Here is a 22045-nt window from a genome sequence, read left to right on the forward strand (position 1 = left end):
CAAAACATTAAGTTTGGGTCGAGGGACAAGCCCAAGAACCAAGCCCAAAGACCATCCAAAGACCAATTGCCAAGATCCAAGGGCACATGCACGGTTTGGCTCGGCGCTTGTGGGCTCTTCAATCCATCTTAATCCACTATAATTATTAAGTGTAGTAAAGTCACTTAATAAATACACATTAAAAAATGTGTCTCATCTCATATGTGGGATAATTAACACTAGTTAATTACTCTCTAAGCTTTAATCTCATAGCTTTATTAAAAGCAACAATGTGATAAACTTTAATCCAATTTTTCTCACTCACCGAGAATCGGATTTGAGAAAGTGAATATACTACGGTCATCTACGCGGAACGTAGATCGACGCTATATCATTTAATTTCCCAAAATCAAATGTCTCGTCACATTTATTATTGGTCAAATTTCGTTGACCGAATGATGCGTTTGTGTTCTTGTTAATCTAATAAATAAGTCGAGTAGAAGTTTTGATATATTGTTGATTTATATTAGCTTGTCTTGTAAAGGTGCATTTGCACGACAGAGGTGCTTTACTTTACTTTGTAATACATTATGAATTGTGCAACGTAATTATTATTATTATTATTATTATTATTATTATTATTATTATTATTATTATTATTATTATTATTATTATTATTATTATATTTTGAAGTATGAAGAGAATGAATTCATGATTGCCACGTAAATATACTTTGGGCGAGAATTCGGTTGTTATAGTTTTAATAATTTCAGTATATAAAAAAATGGACCGAATTTGTGTCACGTTCATATGTTTTTATTGTTGGGTTGTGTTCTTGGTTAGCATCTATTGCATTATTAAGTTTTTATTATTATCATTTATGGCCATATTTAAGGGGGAAGATTAACCCAAAAATAAGATAGATAAATATCATACACTTATCCTTATTTTATCTTCTCTACCAGCAAGCAAGCGCTAATTACCACAGATTAATGAGTTCAGTGAGGTGAACTATGAGCAAAATGTAATGAATTTGATGGAGTAATTCAAAAATAGTTGCTTCAGAGCATCCGCAACGCGGCGCGGAACCGTCCCGCGTTCCGTGCCGGAGGGACGGAACCCCGCGCGACGCGTTGCGGCACACCGTCCCACCCCGGAACCATTCCCATCTCGTCCTGTAACCCGTCCCTGCGAGACGCGGGACGGGCTGTCACGCCACGCGCCATGGCGACGTGGCGCGCCCCTGCGCCATGCGTGACGCCCACTCGCCGGCCCGCGAGTGGGCGTCGTCACAATGAAGCAATAAATCTTTTTTTAAAATTTGAATTTAAAAAAAAATAAAAAAAATTGTAAACGGTAATATTACCGTTTATATCCATTTTTTCTTTGTATTTTATTTTTTTTATTTTTTTTAGTCTATAAATACTCATAATTCATCCTCATTTCACACACAACTACACATCTATTCTTCCTAAATCAACTTCATTTCCTCTCCAATTTTCATCTAACATCTCATCACAAAATGTTCGGCGACGGCAACTACGGCGGTGGCGGCTCCGGCGGGTGGGATCTCAACACGTTTAACGATTGGGAGACCATGTACAACACACTGGGTGGTTCCGGTTCGTCGACGCCGGACACCCAGGGTTCGGCGACGCCGGGTGGGTACCAACCACCCACTTTTGACGTGGATGCATACGTTTGTCCCTCCGCCCAACGGTATTCGCAGGGATTATCCCAGATTCGAGATGATTTCCCCGTTGAACCCACTCTGGGAGTAGGCCTAGGCGGGGGAGGAGGCCGAGGCGGTGGAAGCTCCAGGGCGGAGTTGGAAGCGGGCGAGGAGGAGGAGGAAGAGGAGGATCTAGGCCGGCATTTCTACAGCAACAATGAAACGATGGCGGTGTACAACGCTTGGATCACCGTCTCGTACGATCCCGTCGTCGGGAATCAACAACCCAACAAGTGCTTCTGGGAAAAGGTCACCGAGATCTACCACCAGATTAAGCTGAAAGGGTCCCGGAAGCGCACATATAAGATGCTCCGCTCTCACTTTGGCCGAGTCGACAAACAAGTCAAAAAATTCTGCGGCATCTACTCGACCGAAGCGGCGCACTACCAAAGCGGAGCTTTGGGAGCCGACATTCTGAGGGCGGCTTTGCGCATCTGTAACCAGAACACCGGTAAACAATTCAAATATGTTGATATTTTGCAGGTCGTCAAGGACGAGGAAAGGTGGGCCGACGGTGTCCGCTCCAGCTCGGGCTCAACCTCAAAGCGCACGAAGCACATGGCGAGTGACCAATACTCGTCTGGTGACACCGGTGAGGGCAGCGGCGCACAAGAGGGGCAGGAGTTTGCGGGCACGGCCAGCGATGCCGCGGTATCCAACCGTGGGTGCCGTCGGCCGCAAGGGACGAAGGCGGCGAAAGCGGCTAGAGCGAGGAAGGGCCGAGGCGAATCAAGCCAGGCGAGCTCGGGATCAGGCTCGGGGAAGGCTCGAACACCCTTATGGCGTTGTACATGACCGCCACAATGGCGGACACTTCCCGCTTCTCGCCCTCCCAATACCAAGCCTCGTGGAACGGAATTGTGTATATGGGGCAGCACAACTTGGCCTTCCGCCTCCTATTGCACCTCCACCGCCTTCGAGGGATGATTCGCCGGCGGAGTAGTTTTTTTTTTCTTTAAATTTGTATTTTAAATTATGCAACGTTTAATTTTTTGGGATTTTAATTGTGTGTTTTTTATTTTTTTAAATTTTAAGTTGTACTTTTTTTTATGTTGTGTGTTTTTAATGAAGTGTGTTTGTTTTAATTGAATTGAGTTGGAAATAAAAATAAAAAATGAAATTGAATGAATAGTAATATAAGGAACGGTTAAGGAACGGATAAGGAACAGAGGGTTGCAGGTTCCGTTCCTTAGTTAAGGAATGAAGTAAAAAAATACAGTGAGGTCCGCAAATAGTAGTTTAAGGAACGGTTAAGGAACGGTATAGCAACAACAATGGGGATGGCCTCACTTGTTCTATTTTCAATTTGCGAAATCCATGTAAGCAAAACCCCTTGATTTGTTCAACAAACTTACAAGTCATATTCAACAGAATACTGCTATTACTCAATCGTGAGCCTACACGTGTCAATTCACATTACTAAAAAAGGAAAATTGAAAATGAAAGCCATAATACGACGATCAAAAGTTGCAGAGACACCTTCACATTCACAGCCATCATCCATGCAGTGCTCCTCTTTCTCCCTCTCTCTCTCTCTCTGCAAAAATACACATTTTCTTTCTCAAACTCACACCTAAACCTCTAAAACCCTAGAGTCGCTTCTTCACTACGTTTCTCCTCTCGGCTGCGTACATTTTCAGTTAGCCTCTTCGAATTCCGGTAACGGTGCTATATGCTTCGCTATGACTTCGTTTTTAGCTATCCTCTGATTTTAAGTTTGTGGATAGTTATGTTGTTGATATTTTAATTTTGACAGGGAGGAATGCGTTTTTTCTATTTTGCTCCTGCATTTTTCAATAATTTTTGGTTATTTTAGTTTGCCTTTTCATCCTGGAGAAAATAAGGATGGAAATCGGTTGGTATAATGAGTTTTGGAGACGATGAGGCTGGAAATTGGTTGACATAATGTGTTTTGCTGTGTGTTTTACCGCTTGCTGGTTAATATGGTGTTATTGACAACGCTCTTTTTTTTTTCTGTACAAATAAAAAAACCTTCCGTTCGAACTGGTTTTTGGTCTTTAGCTTGCTGTGAATTTCAAACTGTGGATATTCGTATCCTATCATATTTTTTCGAAACTTTGAAATGGTGTTTCGATTTTCACAGGGATGTTGTAATTTTTTTAAACAAAATTCCGCATGATTTGTTTGTCATTGTTGTTTGTTTTTTTCCTCTTGTAATCCTAATAAGGAAGATGATAATGTTGGAAATCGGTGACGAGAACTTTTGTAGTCGAATTTCTGTGTTTTAAGACTGTTCCACTAAGAATTTAGAGATAAATAATAGACGAGGTTTAAACTTTTTGGTGTTTGGATTTGAACTAGAGCTCCTCTATGATGCTGTTGACCTGAAAATAATGAAATCAGAAACTCTCAATGTTATCATCTCAACTAAGCTGTTACCAGTATCATTTATTTGTTCAAGCTTCTTTATGCATCAAATCTACTGCAGGTATTGACTATTGGTGAAGATGTCTAACTTATCGGAAGGGGATACTACTGATCTAAGTGATTCTGAGTTGGAAGAGTATGCCGATTCATGCTTTCTCCATTTGAAGGAATCGAGCCACATTATCAGAGTGTCAGATGATGAATACAAGTGCCCTTACTGCACTCACAAAAAACAGCAGATATTTCGCTTTAAGGATCTACTGCAGCATGCTGCTGGGATAAGCCAGGGATCAAGTAAGAGGAAAGCGAAAGACAGGGGAAGACATTTAGGCCTTAAGAAATATATGCTAGAAATAAATGCTGGAAATAATTCATTAGCGAGTGAAGTGGATAACAGAGCTCTTCATGAGAGCTGTAACAAGAATGAACTCTATGTATGTCCATGGATGGGAATTGTGGCAAATGTTCCCGTTCAGCGGAAAAATGGGCGTAATGTTGGACCGAGTGGCTCAAAACTTAGGGATATGCTAAGAAATGAGGGGTTTAATCCTGTGAGGGTAATCCCTTTGTGGAATTTTAAAGGTCACTCTGGGTATGCAGTAATAGAGTTTAAATGTGAGTGGCTCGGACTCTATGATGCCTTAAGGTTCGAGAAGGCTTATGAGGCTCGCCATCAAGGAAAGAGGGACTATTTTTGGGATGAAGAGAATGTGGACAAGCTATATGGTTGGGTGGCTCGGGAGGGTGATTTCCACACAGGCAATGTTGTTGGTGACTATCTACAGAAGCATGGAGATCTGAAGTCAATAGCACAGCGTCAAAATGAGGAGAAGATTAAAAATAGCAAACTACTCTCTCAATTGGAAAATACATTAGATGCACAAAATAGGAACCTGAAAGAAATGGAAAACAAATGCAAAGAAACTTCCATATCCCTTATCAATGTGATCGGCGAAAAGGATAAGATGATCCAAGCTTTCAATGAAGGTATATACTACATTTTATGGTGTTGATTATAGTTCTCTATCAAATATTTCTTTGTTCTTGTCTTTCTAATATTCTCTGGTCTTTCCTTTTTTTTTGTCTTGAAATAAAGCTTATATAAATCTTACTTTTGCAACATCTATTAGAAAGAAGAAAACTGCAGGAAAGTGCAAGTGGTCAACTACATAAAGTTCTCCAAGAACGTGATAGAATCAACATGCAATTGGAAGTTCAGAGGAAGAAGCTGGAGGAAGAGGAGCAAGAGTTGAAGGAACGTGAAGCTCAAAATGAGAATGAGAATTTACGGCTCAACCATGAGAAGAAACAGGTAATATACCATCCTCCATGTCACATTCATTGGAAAACAGGACTCACCACAGCTAGATTTATATCAATGGCTCATATCTGATCATGGTAAGGCTGGCTGTATCGGTGATCGCTTGAATCTATGTTGGTCATGCACATTACCGATCCTCAAGTGTGTAGAATTTTCAAGATGTTATAGATGTGACTTATTTACTGCATACGTGTTGTTAATACTTCATTTTTTTAATGTAGAATGAAATGGCAATCTTGAAATTAAAGAGGGCAGATGAAAAGATGTTACTCTTGGCAGAAGAACATAAGGTGCTGCTTTTTTATTATATAACTTGAGCAAATGAATTTATGGTTTATATCAATAATTTAACTTCATTGATTCTCTTAGAAAGAGAAAGAGAAACTTCAGAGAAAAATGATCGACTTAGAAAGGGAACTTGACGAAAAGCAAGCACTGGAGTTGGAGATACGACGTCTCGCAGGGAGTCTGCAAGTAGTAAAGCACATGGGAGATGATGGTGACAAGGACATGTCAGAAAAGTTTAGTGCCATACAGAAAGAACTAGAAGAGAAGGAAGAAGAACTTCAAGATCTTGATCAACTCAGTCAAGCTCTTATTGTTAAAGAACGGAAATGCAATGATGAATTGCAAGAAGCTCGGAAGGAACTAATAAATGTAAGAAATCAACATTTTCATTCTTATTTGATTTAACATCTAGGTATATGCTAACTTTGCTTCTTTTTTGCTGCTACATTACAAAATTGAAAGTATCTGCATTGTCTACGTACTTGCTGATGATGTCTCCTTTAGGAAATAAGTAAAAAGGGTTGTATATGGTTGATTGGAACTGAATATATAATGCATTCCGTGATTATTTTTGAACTAGAGGATTCAAACTGTAGTAGCAGCTACACTATCTCTGCATTTAATTTCTGTCAATTTTTAAACGATACAAGAATGCTTTCTGCTAGGAAATGAAGGACCAGTCTGCTCGGGCAATGATTGGGATCAAGAGAATGGGGGGGTTAAGCAGTAAAGACTTTTTACCAGCAGCTAAAAGGATGTATTCGAATAGCAAGACTGAGCTCAGAGCTGTTGAGCTATGTACACAATGGGAGAGTCGCATAATGGATTCTAATTGGCACCCTCTCAAGATCATCCAAACTGAAGGTGGTAAAAGTGTAAAGGTATGTATTTCTAAAACTGAGGAGTATGAAACATTGTTTCCTAGTTTGCATAACTTCTATACATACCAAAAAAACATGTTTGCCATGTGTGGACAATTAGCTCTCAAACATGAAAAGCATTTTTTATGCATGTGACTTTGATATGTGAATTTGTGTTGCCAAATGAATGTTTGCTATTAGCTGGAAGTTGAATTTGATAGCCTATTTCTTGAAGTATGTAGACAGACTTTGCCTAAATGGCCTTTTGATGCTTTAAAATCCAAAAATGATGGGTGCAATTTTCTTCCCTGTCATTGTACTATTAGGCAATACTAAATGAAGAAGATGAGGAACTGACGCAGCTGAGGATTAAGTTAGGCGAAGAAGCCTACCAAGCAGTTACAACAGCTTTGATGGAGATGAACGAGTATAATCCAAGTGGTAGGTATGTAACCAGCGAGCTGTGGCATAACAAAGAGCAGAGAAGAGCAACCCTGAAAGAAGGAATAGTATATATCATCAAGCAATGGAGCACGCTCAAAAGCAAGAGACGCTAGGGACTAGTTCTTTTACAAGTATATGTATCCAAGCATCACAAAACCTCAGTGTTCTTGTTCTGCTTTTTGTTTTTTGCGTTCTGCTGGAACTAGAATTTTGACACACTATTTTGGCAAAGAATCATGAGCATCAGTATTAGCGCGGAGCAGTGGAAATTAGTAATTTAGATTATGTTATTTTGGGTCTAAACTTATGCCTCCATGAATGAATAGTAGTAGTATACTTGTTTGCAAAATTCTGCAGAATACTTGGTCACAATTCACGAGTCATTTAAATTGGTTTTGTATCTGTTAGTGACTCTTTTTATTTATGCTGTTTACATTTTCCTTTATAGCCTGGTGAAAAAAGCAGCTGTTGAAGAACCTCTGCTGCTTGCCGACAATTTCACATTTTCACTACTAGCTTTGTAAAATTGAGGTATGATGATTAATTTCATTATATGCATATTCTTGAAACAAGTGAATTATTTTGGTTTTGGTAATGTGAGATACTAATAGGCAAGAACAGTAACAGGTTTGGGTGTTTCAGATCAAATACTATTGCATAAAAATTTTCATTTATCTACTCAAACTGTCTGTTAGGCATCTCAAAGATTACAACAAGAAAATACAACCAGTAACGGTATCACAACCCATAGCTTGGACATGCGAAATCTAGAAATTCGGATGGAGATATGACGACGACACTCATTTTCCACAAGAATCGGTCTCCAACTTCTCAGTTGACTCTTCTATGCCCTCCAAAAGCCCAGATCTGTCGGGGTATAAAATTAGTAATAAGATTTCACAATTCATGTCTATACATAGTACTATGTTTTTTGTTTGTGTGTATTTTTGAATATTCCTAAGCAGGAAAGCCATCTTGTTAGCTAAAAGGAGTTTGAATGCATAATGGTGATGGGCGAATGGCGATAAAATAAGACTAACCTTGAGGTTCGAGTCCCAACTTCCTGTACATAGGGCACTACCATCAGCAGACAGTCCCAAACAGCTGATCCGACTACCGTGAGAATTTTGAAGTTTTCCCAAGTCCAATACAACCTATTAACAGGGCAGACGGGTTGAAATTGAGCAGCATATTTAATTTTCTATTAAACCATAACAATACACACTCAGCATATTAAAGCAAAAATATTTATACCTCTGCCAATAGAGTGTCCCAGACGTAGCAATCTCCATTGGTGTATCCAGCAAAGAGGAGACGGCCAGATGTGGAAAATGCAATTGAAGTTACATGAGGAGCCTCATTAGCGTCGTGTTGTTGATTGTACTCTTGTAGCTGGTGGCCTGTTCTAATGTCAAACAATCTGCAAGTTCCATCATCTGAACCCGTTCCAAATCTATACCCATCAGGAAAGAACTTCACTGAATTAACATCTCCCTCGTGGCCATGAAAAGTACGAGATGCTCGACTAGCAACACGGGTATCCCACAGACGGACAGTTGAATCACAAGAGCCAGATATGAACATTCTAGAGTTGGATCCATTTATAGAGACACTGAACCAGAAAAAAGAGCATTATTAAAGTCATTAACATTAAAAACAGATAAGCTCTAAAGCAAAATATTTCATGTGCACTAGAAAGATAACGAGCATGCCTTAGAACGTCAGCAGTATGCCCAGACTGGAATTCACCTCCAAACACGGACGCCCTTAGGCCAGTGGTAATATCCCATAGGACACATGTTTGGTCACCAGAAGCAGTTATAAGGTGTGTATCCTCATCTGGAACATACTGGCATGATGATACATAACCCTTGTGACCGCTAAGCATTCTTGATACTGGAAGATTTCCATCCTTGTCGGTTTGAGAGTTCAGGTTAAAGATAGAGCACATACTATCTAGGCCACCACAGGCAACAGATTGCCCACTGGGTGAGAAAGCACAAGTCATTACCCATGCACAAGGTAGCTTAATTGCGTGAGTCTTCTGGCTTGTGAGAGCATTCCAAACTATTAATCGTCCATCTTGAGATGCACTGACTATACGATTCCTTTCTGGAGTCCAATCCAGCGAATACACCTAAGAACCATTTCAGATTTGCTTACTAAAATGAACTCAGGATACGAAAAAAACTTGTCAGAAACATCTCTTAGGGCAGACAGTTTCTTTTTTAGTGGATGCATCAAATTTGAATTATTTCCATCACAGCTAAGAAAGTCAGAAGTGATAATGGGATTGATGTACAGCTGACATATGTGGGATTGCCCAAAAGTAAGGCTTTGTCACATTCACTCTAATACGAACCAAGCAGTGAGACCCCAATTGACTAGGTAAATTCTTGGATAAATTTATGCCTCTAGTTCAACATCTATTCATGATCATGAATCATGATATATGATACACTGTAAGAAAATTCCAGATAATTCACATGGGACTCAACAAGGCATTAAGAGAAGACAAAACACTATGACAACAAAGAGAGGCAGGGAATACACATCTATAACCCCCTACTTTGCAATAGAGAGAAGTTGCTTATCAACATAAAATTGAACCATGGTCAACAAATTAACTCATTAAATTTACAATTTTGATCAAATGGATCTTTTCACTCATTCCATATTTTTTATCAAATGGATCTATTTTTTGTGTATCTTTTGATACAAGTATATTATTCTTTTGATAATCTAGTCTTTGTTTTGGTAAACAATATACAACTATCTCAGGTATTATATTCACATTGAATGAATTATCGTAGCACGAATTGTTCGTTTGGGCCAACTCATATTCATTACTCTAACGGTGCACTCAAATCAAACATGGCATGCCGAATGTTTAATTCATATCTCACACACCAGAATTTACACATGGATTAACAACCAGTGTAATGGAACGATTATTGTATTTCATTACCAATGACTAACTCTGATTTATATTTCCTCTCACAAGAAAGGCAACCCCAGAATGAAAAAAAAATTTAGGTAACTGAAATTGGGAAAATGCTGGAGACGAAAAGTGATGCAAATTAGGTCATTAAAATTGGGCAAAATGTCGAAGAGAAAAAAGTGGTACATTTGAAACAATCGAAAATTTAGAAAACAAAGGATTACCTTTCCGGTGTGGCCCTGAAGAGTCCGGCAACAAACAAGATCAGTGGGTCCAAAACTCACCCGAGTTTGTCCCTGCGACCGAGCGTAGCCGGCGACTGCAACAGAGAAAAAGTTGGATGGAAGTTGGAATGGTTAGATAGATCAATAGTAAGATGATAGTTAGCAGAAGAGCAATTGGATCTGCACAGCATAATCAGTAACAGCTAAAACTAAGAGAATTGCAAACCATCGGTGTCGAGAAGCAGGAGGCGCTTCTGCTTCAATCTGTCCTTGAGAGAATTAACGGTTTCCGCAGCGGCCGTGTGGCGCTCCTTGAGCTCAGCGACGGACATGTTGTTTGTGAGCGAGAAAGGAATTGGAAGCAGAAGAAGCAGAAGAAGAAGAAGAAGAAGAATTAATAAGTTGAATTGAAGCCTAGGGTTGACATTTTCGCAGAATTGAGGGTGGAATTGGATTGAGGGAATTGAAAGAGGTTTGAGCGTGGAAGCTGGTGGTGGTGGTTGTGGTGGTGGTGGAGGAGGTGAGAAATGAGTTGGACTGCAAAGACTTTGGGTTCATAATCATTCACTGAGGCCCACTTTCTTACTGACGTGGATATAAGATCTTTCCAGCAGTAAAATTCATGATTATGGTTAATATCTTCAAAATCAATCCTAAAATATTTCTTTTTTAATTTGTTATCACTGATCTCATGGTGAAAATTTCAGATGTAATATTATTTTTGTTTTTGTCAATTTTCTTATAAATAGACAATATTGGTTAACTCATTCTCGGTGATATTCACGTATAATTTTTCGGTTGTCAAATTTCACCAAAAATATCATCATGGATAATTTTGAACAAATCTAACACCTCATAATTTTTCAAACTACTATTCAAAGTTGTGAGATAAATTAGAATTTGACTAAATATCATGATATTTTCGGGAATTTGTTTAGCATTAAAAATCCTATTTCTTTGTACCGTATTTTTAAGAAATGTGAACAAAAAAATCAAAGGAATATAAATTTCATTTTTGTATAGAACATGTTAATTTTGTACTAATGAAATATAAATACCATGAGTTACTAAAATATAAGATCTATTTACTATTTATAATAAAAATATATATATATATATATACTTTTTATTGATAAATGGAACAAAATACCAAAAAGGAGACTTATATTACCTTGGGAGTAGAAAATTTGTTTTGGGTCATAGAGGCATTGTTTACTTATTAACATCAGCATCTATTTTCTAAAATTCAATTTTTTTCATTAATCAAATTTTGGGTCATAGAGGCATTGTTTACTTATTAACATCAGCATCTATTTTATAAAATTCAATTTTTTTTCATTGATTTTATGAAGAGTGGAAACTCATCGGTCAGACCATCCGCAACGCTGTCTCTTATCCGTCTCTTAACTGTCTCATCCCTTAACTATTCATGGGTCATACTGTACTTTTCACTCCATCTCTTAACTAAGAGACATAACCTGCAACCCTTCATCTCTTATCCGTCTCTTAATCATCTCTTAACTTACTATTCATTCAATTTCATTTTTTATTTTTTTTCTAACAAATTCAATTAATAAAAAACACACTTCATTAAATAAAATAAAAATACAACTTAAAATCCTAAAAAAATACATAATTAAATTTGTGGCAAAATAAAAATGGGGTGGTTGGTACCCCCGGCGTCGACGAGCCCTGGGTGCCCGGCGTAGACGAACTGGAACCAGAACCACCCAACACGTTGTACATGCCCCCCAATCGCCAAACGCGTTGATGTCAAACCCGCCGGAGCCGCCACCGCCAGAGTTTCCGTCGCCGGACATTTTGTGATGAGAGGTTAGATGAAAATTGGAGAGGAAATGGAGATGATTTGGAGGATTTGATGTGTATTTGTTTGTGAAATGTGAATATTTATAGAGTAAAAAAAATATAAAAAAAGGAAAACGGTTGAAAAACGGTAATATTACCGTTTTCGAGTTTTTATTTATTTATTTTAATTAAATTCCAATTTTTTTTAAAAAAATAATTTATTGCGTCAGTGTGACGAAGCCCACTCGCGGGCCGGCGAGTGGGCGTCACGCATGGCGCCGGAGCGCGCCACGTCGCGCAAGCGCGTGGCGAGACAGTCCGCCAGGTGTCTCGGTGGGACGGGCGTCTCGGCGAGACCGGGACGAGATGGGGCGCTGCAACGCGTCTCGCCGCCGTCTCGTCTCGGCGGGACAAGATACGAGCCACCCGCGAGTACATCTTTTGTCGATGAAAAATTTACAATAATTCATTTTTCAATCTTAACATAAAAAATTACTCAACCAATTTCTACACAACTTACAATGTTCACAATACATAAAATAAGACCTTTATTACATTACTCCATAAGGTGAACTATTTTATTAAAAACTGTACAATATTAACTTGCACTTGCTCTATCGATTTTTTTGTCGACGATAATGTTATTTTTATAAAATTCTCTTTCTTTTTTTGGAATACACTGATTGCATCGAATCTGTTGCGTGACATCACTTGAACTGGTTTGGGACAATTGATTTGGATGGCACCGAATTTTGAACGATTATTTTAAACATTTGATTTTTTCTTTAAAAAAAACAGAAAACTGCAAAACGACATAATTTCATTTTGGACACATCCCTTTTGCTTTATTTTAAGATCGATTAGCCGTTTCATTTTACCAGGAGGTAAAAAACCATTCTACAGTCATGGCATCAGTAGTGGGCGCCTGAGCCACGTCATCAGTTTTACCCTCCTACCTCCCCACCTCCAGTGGGGCGCCCTAAGGCGCGCCACATCATCATTTTTTTAATATTTACAAAATCCATACGAATTTAAAAAAACTAATAAATTAAAATACGAATTTCAAAAACTTCATTTCATTTAATAAAAATTAATACATTACAATGCGAATTAAAAAAACGCAAACTCAGCGACGGCGGTTACGAGCCCACACTTCTTCAATCATGTCGCTCATGAGCTGTGCATGATCTTGTTGGTTGCGCATTGAGGCCTGTCTAGATAGAACCTCATTGAAGCCTAACGGTAACCCTCTATCGGATGTCTCGGTCGACGTGCCGGACGAGCTAGATGCACGGTCATCTTCATTCCAATCGGTGATGCTTCCGCCTTCATTCTAGACTATCATGTTTGCATGATTATGCACGCATATGTCACACCTTAACCCCTCTGACGTATACTCTTATAATAAATAAATCCCTTATCATAAAAGCAATCAATACATGTGTCTAATTCATAAAACACCCATATTATATAAGTTCAAACCAACACATATCTGATACATATTTCAAAATATCCTGTAAAGTAGTGGAGCCCTCTCACCACTCTATATACTATACAATTATCTACATGCAAAAAGATGAGGAGGAGAAGGTTGCCAGTATGCGTCAGCCGCCGAACCTGATAACACGTGGAGTTCCTATGACCCACGTCAGTCAAAACTTTACTACTATCTTATTCCTGAAAAATTTAGTGGTTTATATGAGCCACAACTCAGTATATATAAATTTCCACCTTTAATCTCACATGATACAACAACAAGCATATTCTTTTATCAATACATATAATCAGAAACAATATATAACATGATCTAAAAACAAACCATTTCATATTCATATGCATATGCCACTCTATTCAGTTTATTATTCTGTAACAGTCAAGCCTGGTATCTGCTCGGGATTCCTCTATGATTGACCCGTAGGTCCCTCTATAATTGGACTCATAGGTCCCTCTGTATTTGACCCGAAGGTCCCAATATGATTTGACCCGAAGGTCCCAATATGTTTGACCCGAAGGTCCCAATATGATCCACTGTGATTTCAGATCCAGGGCAAAACCGTCACAGATCCTCTTTAATCCAATGATTCACATAATCAGTATCATAAACATATCCTTTGCACTAATAACATATCCATATCCTATTCCATCAATTTATCCAATATATCTAAACAAACATGTTCATTTCCGCAATCAAATATTCATATCATATTCGACCATCAAAATCAAATAATTCATAATTATATCAATTTCACACCATATAATCCATTTTCTCATTCAAATTCAACACATAGCAATCAACCACACAATACATATAAAATTAAAAGTATGATTTATACATACCTGATTATTCTAAGTATTCTAATCGAACTCCCTAGCTCCTCTTCCTGTTCAACCTTGATCCTTTCTACCTTCGGATTATATTTCTGCCTTTCGACCCTAAGTTCTCATTTCCCCCATTTTTTTTATAAACATACACTTTCAAGGCTTATATATGATAAGTTCTAGTCGGTTATAACAATAGGATTCACACATATTCATTTTACTACTCTAGAATCCTTACACGTATCAAACAAAAATAAAATATTATAATTGATGCTATTAGATAAAATTCTATGTAACTATAATAAAAAGAAATGTACATTTAATTGATTGGAACTACACCCTTTTACGTATGCACAAAAAGACACATATATATTACATAAATAAAGATTATGTGCATGACTTCATAATTGGAAAAGTAATCCTAATCTAACACGTATATATATACCTATATGCCTAATACATAATTCAATTATTTTTAACTTTAAACTCAATTACTTATAATTGTATGTTACATAATTGCTAATATATTTCTAAACACCATATTATATAGCCACCCACTCAAATCTCTATAATTCTAATAAAAATGTATATCATGTAATTATAATAAAATATGTAATTATGCAATATGATGTATGATTTGGGTCACGGTTGTCACAATTCTTCCCCTCTAGAAGAATTTTGTCCGCAAAATTCATCTCTTTCTAACATCTGTATAATTCTCTCTGACTTACCATCTTTCTGTTGGTGAAAAATATTACTAAAATATAATCAAGTCTTCATAGATAGTAAATTGCAGACCTCTGCTAGACATAAAAGATAGAATACCATATAACCGTGCTGCATTTTCGCATACTTTTCAACTAAGTGATATAACGAAGAAATCCAACGTATAGATAAGAGATGTGCTAACTTACTCAGTTTTTCCACAATCATCTAAACAACATCTTTTCCCTTTTTGTGTTCTCAGTAACCTATAGCAAAATATCGTAATTGCGTTCTCATTTCAAGACTATAATAGCTAAAGGCTTCAACAAACCTGTAGACATATGATTGTCTGTTTTTAACAAGTTAACACGTCAAACGCCTCGAAACAAACGTTACGACTTTCTTCTTCCTCTTGCACAAGATAGTATTCGATGGTGCAATCATATTCTGTAAGAAACTCCATCCAATGTCTTAGTCTCATATTCAACTCCTTCTCACTCTTCAAATATTTCAAACTCTCGTGATCAACCAGAATTCGACGTAGTCCTCCATACAAATAATGATGCCAAATCTTCGAAGAAACACCACACTGTTAAATCCAGATCAGAAATAGAATAAGAAGCTTCATGTACTCGTGGTTGTCCTTGACGCATAAGCAATAAACTTTCCATTTTTTTAATAGAAATCCAGATCAGAAATAGAAACCAAATCCATGTTGCAGTGCATTACTGTAAATAACATAATATCATGTACCTGTGGAAATAACCAATATAGACGACATAGTCAATCAATGCTTCAACTCATCAAAACTGGTTGACATGCTTCACTCCATATAAGATGAGAGCTCTTCCGTAATAACTTCTTCATCAATTCAACCATAATCGAGAATTATTTTCAGTTGACAAATACTTCAGTATTCTGTATATCTATTTCTATTCTTTAACCTGATACCATGTGTCCCAATAATACCATATGATTTAGCTAGACTCACACTTACCCAACCTTGCAATAAGATGTTTATCTCGCAAAACTTGTCATACTGACTGCAAGTGATTAACATGCTCATCTGCACTTCGTGAAATATACTAGTAAGTCAATAAAAATAATCACTAAGTGATATAGGAATGGTCGAGAGACTTCGTTCATCAATGCCATAAATAATTGCAGGTGCATTAGTTAATTTGAAAGGCATAACCAAAACTCATAATGGTCGTACTGAGTTTAAAATGGTGTTTCTGCAATATTCACTTTAGCTATCTTCAACTGATGGTATCTTGATAAAAAATCAGTACTCGAAAACAGTTACATACCTTGAAATTGATCAATAAGTCTTCTATTCTCAGTAATAGATATTTATTCTTCACAGTCACTTGATTCGACTTCCAATAGTGTATATAATGTCGCAGTGTGTCGTCTTTCTTCTTCAAAATAATATTGGTGCTCTCCAAAGTAAAACATTGAGTCAAACATATCCCTTGTCTGACAACTCTTGTAACTATTTATTTAACTCTTGAAACTCTAATCAAGACATTTGATAATGATGAATAGAAATAAATGTAGTACCTGGTAGTAACTCAATAGTGAAGTTTGTCTCTTGATCAGGTGATACTCCAGAAAGATTTCCACTTCGAATAAATTGAAAAGTCAATGTAGCTAATATAAGACAAGTACCATTAAATATCACTCGATCTCGTCTTGATGATTATATTACCATTTCTTTAACATGACAAGCTGCTTTAGTTGGATGAAGTGACAACCAATCTATACCCATGATAATATCAAATTTGTGTATGAATAAGAGAATCAATATTCGCTGGCAGCTTAACTGAATTAACTCACACCACGTAGTCTAGATAAACCGTGTATACTGAAACAATATCAGCTCGTAATCAACAACAAATATAGTTCCTTGTAAAGACAAAAAATCTCTTTACTTCTCATCACAATACACTTCTTGCATATATTTATCATTAAATTCTCTAGGAAAATCGTCCGAACTGAGTACCAGAGGTTGTATCATAGATTGTGGGACTGTTTCTCACCAATAGTAAGTATTGCTTCAAAGAAGAGATACTGTGTAATGCTACTCTGATATACTACTCATCTGATTGAACACATGTTTTAACCTTTTCAACTGTATCTCGGCCTCGGTCGGATGAGTAGTCTCATAAAGTCAACAATTCCACTTTTCGGGGCTATTTAATGTTTCTACCTCTTTGACTCATCATTGGTCCATGTATTTACTGGAAATCACCATATGATGCAGTATGTATATGAGATGTTTTTACAGTTAACTGATGATGCAGGGCGGCTGACCCTTCTCTCCTTGGTGAGACATGTTTATGATAATACAAATGCAAATGAAACTTATAACATAAATGTATCATATGATATACATGAATACTATGTCCCAGCGGGATTCTATCCCCGCTCTGATACCACCTAAACTGTCACACCTTAACCCCTCTAACGTATACTCTTATAATAAATAAATCCCTTATCATAAAAGCAATCAATACATGTGTCTAATTCATAAAACACCCATATTATATAAGTTCAAACCAACACATATCTGATACATATTTCAAAATATCCTGTAAAGTAGTGGAGCCCTCTCACCACTCTATATACTATACAATTATCTACATGCAAAAAGATGAGGAGGAGAAGGTTGCCAATATGCGTCAGCCGCCGAACCTGATAACACGTGGAGTTCCTATGACCCACGTCAGTCAAAACTTTACTACTATCTTATTCCTGAAAAATTTAGTGGTTTATATGAGCCACAACTCAGTATATATAAATTTCCACCTTTAATCTCACATGATACAACAACAAGCATATTCTTTTATCAATACATATAATCAGAAACAATATATAACATGATCTAAAAACAAACCATTTCATATTCATATGCATATGCCACTCTATTAAGTTTATTATTCTGTAACAGTCAAGCCTGGTATCTGCCCGGGATTCCTCTATGATTGACCCGTAGGTCCCTCTATAATTGGACTCATAGGTCCCTCTGTATTTGACCCGAAGGTCCCAATATGATTTGACCCGAAGGTCCCAATATGTTTGACCCGAAGGTCCCAATATGATCCACTGTGATTTCAGATCCAGGGCAAAACCGTCACAGATCCTCTTTAATCCAATGATTCACATAATCAGTATCATAAACATATCCTTTGCACTAATAACATATCCATATCCTATTCCATCAATTTATCCAATATATCTAAACAAACATGTTCATTTCCGCAATCAAATATTCATATCATATTCGACCATCAAAATCAAATAATTCATAATTATATCAATTTCACACCATATAATCCATTTTCTCATTCAAATTCAACACATAGCAATCAACCACACAATATATATAAAATTAAAAGTATGATTTATACATACCTGATTATTCTAAGTATTCTAATCGAACTCCCTAGCTCCTCTTCCTGTTCAACCTTGATCCTTTCTACCTTCGGATTATATTTCTGCCTTTCGACCCTAAGTTCTCATTTCCCCCATTTTTTTTATAAACATACACTTTCAAGGCTTATATATGATAAGTTCTAGTCGGTTATAACAATAGGATTCACACATATTCATTTTACTACTCTAGAATCCTTACACGTATCAAACAAAAATAAAATATTATAATTGATGCTATTAGATAAAATTCTATGTAACTATAATAAAAAGAAATGTACATTTAATTGATTGGAACTACACCCTTTTACGTATGCACAAAAAGACACATATATATTACATAAATAAAGATTATGTGCATGACTTCATAATTGGAAAAGTAATCCTAATCTAACACGTATATATACCTATATGCCTAATACATAATTCAATTATTTTTAACTTTAAACTCAATTACTTATAATTATATGTTACATAATTGCTAATATATTTCTAAACACCATATTATATAGCCACCCACTCAAATCTCTATAATTCTAATAAAAATGTATATCATGTAATTATAATAAAATATGTAATTATAATAAAATATGTAATTATGCAATATGATGTATGATTTGGGTCACGGTTGTCACACATATATGACATCGGCGATGACTTCCTTGTACCAGGAACGAGTCGGCCCTTTCACAATTGCCCACCGTGATTGAAGCACACCAAATGCCCGCTCGACATCCTTCCGCGCCGACTCATGCTTTTGCGCAAATAAAACTCTCTTCTCACCAATTGGGCAGCTGATCGTCTTTAGGAAAACTGGCCACCGTGGGTAGATGCCATCGGCCAAGTAGTACCCCATATGGTATTGGCGTCTGTTGGCAGTGAACTCGATGGCTGGGCCGTTGCCGTTACATAGCTCGGTGAAGAGGGTGGACGAGTTGGGGACGTTAATGTCGTTGTTCGACCCGGCTACGCCGAAGTAAGCATGCCAGATCCAGAGTCGATGGTCAGCGACGGCTTCGAGGATCATCGTCGGGTGGCTGCCCTTGTATCCACTTGTGAATTGGCCTCTCCACACCGTCGGATAATTCTTCCACTGCCAGTGCATACAGTCGATGCTCCCAAGCATCCCAGGAAACCCGTGCGCCGTCTCGTGCATCTACATCAGACCCTGGCAATCAGTGGCAGTCGGCTTGCGCAAATATGTGTCGCCATAGGCCTCTACTATCCTCTGACAAAAGCGCTTCAGACACCCGCGGCCTGTAGAATCCCCGCAGTGGAGGTACTCGTCAAAAAGGTCCGCCGTGGTGCCATATGCAACTGACGAATAGCAGTCGTGCACTTTTGCAATGGTGTAAGGCCGGGTTTGCCGATGCCGTCCTCCCGAAACGTGAAGTATTCATCACGTGAAGTCAATGTCCGAACAATGCTGAGAAAAAGGTACCGCGACTAGACATGCACAAACCGAACCGGCCCGGCGGTTAACCGCCGGTTCGGGCCCGCCGGTTCATGAACCGGAACCGGAACCGGAACCGGCGGTTTGAACCGTCCGGAGGGTTGCCGGTTAACACGGGCCGGTTCAGGGTCGGCGAATTGTGAACCGTGAAAAAAAAAATATTTATAAAAATTGATTTTTATATTTAAAATCAATTTTTACAAACAAATGAATACAAGAAATTCGTAATAGCCCATATATATTTGATGGGCTTACGAATTTATGAAACCATTCTTGGTTATTTCTCTTTTATAGAAACATCCTTGAATGTTTTATGTTCCACCTTCGATATGGGACAAACTCATTCTTGGTTGTTTCTCTTTTATAGAGACATCTTTGAATGTTTTATGTTCCACTTTCGATGTGGGACAAACTCATTCTTGGTTGTTTCTATTTTATAGATACATCATTGAATGTTTTATGTTCCACTTTCGATGTGGGACAAAATATGTTGAAGTACTTTCTTTTATAACTACATGTTTAGAGCATTCATTCATCTTTTTCCAATGTGGGATAGAAAACTTTCTTTTGTCTTCTATTTTTCTTGATTGATAAAAATAAAGAATTATTGAGAAATATGATTTGTATATAGAAAATATTTATTTGTATAATAATTATTGTTATGTTTATACAATTTGTATAAGAATTATTCTTTCAATGTGTATAATATTATTTATTAGTTAACATATACATAAATTTATAAACATAAGCAAATCATTAATGATAAATAACTAATGAATAATAGTTTATGTAATAATATTTGTTATTATTACATAAACTATTATGTCCTATTAAGTATTGATATTTTTTTAAGTATTGATAATAATATTGGACATAATAGTTTATGTCCAATATTATTTATGTATTTATAAACTATTGTGTCCAATAATATTCTATAATAAATTTATGTATTTATGATCAAAGCAAATTATTCTATTTCATTAGTTATTTATGTATATATTTATAAAATATCAATACTTAATATTGGACATAATAGTTTATGTAATAATAACAAATATTATTACATAAACTATTATTCATTAGTTATTTATCATTAATGATTTGCTTATGTTTATAAATTTATGTATATGTTAACTAATAAATAATATTATACACATTAAAAAAATAATTTTTATACAAATTGTATAAACCTAACCATAATTATTATACAAATAAATATTTTCTATATACAAATCATATTTCTCAATAATTCATTATTTTTATCAATCAAGAAAAATAGAAGACAAAAGAAAGTTTTGTATCCCACATTGGAAAAAGATGAATGAATGCTCTAAACATGTAGTTATAAAACATTCAAGGAAGTCTCTATAAAAGAGAAACATCCAAGAATGATTTTGTACCACATCGAAAGTGGAACATAAAACATTCAAGGATGTCTCTATAAAAAAGAAACAACCAAGAATGATTTTGTCCCACATCGAAAGTGGAACATAAAACATTCAAGGATGTTTCTATAAAAGAGAAACAACCAAGAATGAGTTTGTCCCACATCGAAAGTGGAACATAAAACATTCAAGGATGTCTCTATAAAAGTGAAACAACCAAGAATGAGTTTGTCCCACATCGAAAGTGGAACATAAAACATTCAAGGATGTCTCTATAAAAGAGAAACAACCAAGAATGGTTTCTTAAATTCGCATGCCCATCAAATATATATGGGCTATTACGAATTTATTGTATTCATTTGTTTGTAAAAATTGATTTTAAATATAAAAATCAATTTTTATAAGTAAAAAATATTTTTTTTAAAATTTCGGTTGAACCGCCGGTTCATGAACCGGAACCGGCGGTTCAGTCAAAAAACCGGTGGTTTTGAACCGCCTGGTGAACCGGTGGTTTTTTGAACCAGAACCGGAACCGCCGGGAGGTAGGCGGGCCGGTTCAGGTTCAAGCGTTTCTTGAACCGTGAACCGCCGGTTCATGAACCGGAACCGGCGGTTCGTGACCCTTGTGCATGCCTAACCGCGACATTCTAAACCGGCGGCGGAAAACAGTCGGGCCCCATCGTGGTTGATTGGCAAAATAGTCTTCAACCAGACGTCTGTGAGCTTCCGGGTGGTCGCGTCGGACATACGTCCTATGTCGAATAG

At 36.9% G+C, this 22045-nt stretch overlaps 2 protein-coding genes across 2 annotated transcripts; one reads left to right on the forward strand and one right to left on the reverse strand.

The window, feature by feature from the left end:
• The first annotated feature begins 3190 nt into the window (after positions 1-3190).
• Positions 3191-7264, forward strand: LOC121746416 (protein INVOLVED IN DE NOVO 2-like). Its single transcript, XM_042140240.1, has 7 exons — positions 3191-3370; positions 4161-5086; positions 5230-5411; positions 5642-5710; positions 5790-6077; positions 6374-6589; positions 6895-7264. Exons 2-7 carry the CDS (start codon positions 4180-4182, stop codon positions 7123-7125), a joined length of 1893 nt encoding a protein of 630 aa, XP_041996174.1. The 5' UTR covers positions 3191-3370; positions 4161-4179; the 3' UTR covers positions 7126-7264.
• Positions 7265-7648: 384 nt separating this feature from the next.
• LOC121746417 (guanine nucleotide-binding protein subunit beta-2-like) lies at positions 7649-10707 on the reverse strand. Its single transcript, XM_042140242.1, has 6 exons — positions 10404-10707; positions 10178-10272; positions 8725-9149; positions 8267-8624; positions 8053-8166; positions 7649-7879 (listed from the first exon to the last, which is right to left on the reverse strand). The coding sequence occupies exons 1-6, from the start codon at positions 10507-10509 to the stop codon at positions 7844-7846; spliced, it is 1134 nt and encodes a 377-aa protein (XP_041996176.1). The 5' UTR covers positions 10510-10707; the 3' UTR covers positions 7649-7843.
• Between the last annotated feature and the right edge of the window lie 11338 nt (positions 10708-22045).

The sequence above is a fragment of the Salvia splendens genome, chromosome 9 (assembly GCF_004379255.2).
Source record: "Salvia splendens isolate huo1 chromosome 9, SspV2, whole genome shotgun sequence".
Taxonomy (NCBI): domain Eukaryota; kingdom Viridiplantae; phylum Streptophyta; class Magnoliopsida; order Lamiales; family Lamiaceae; genus Salvia; species Salvia splendens.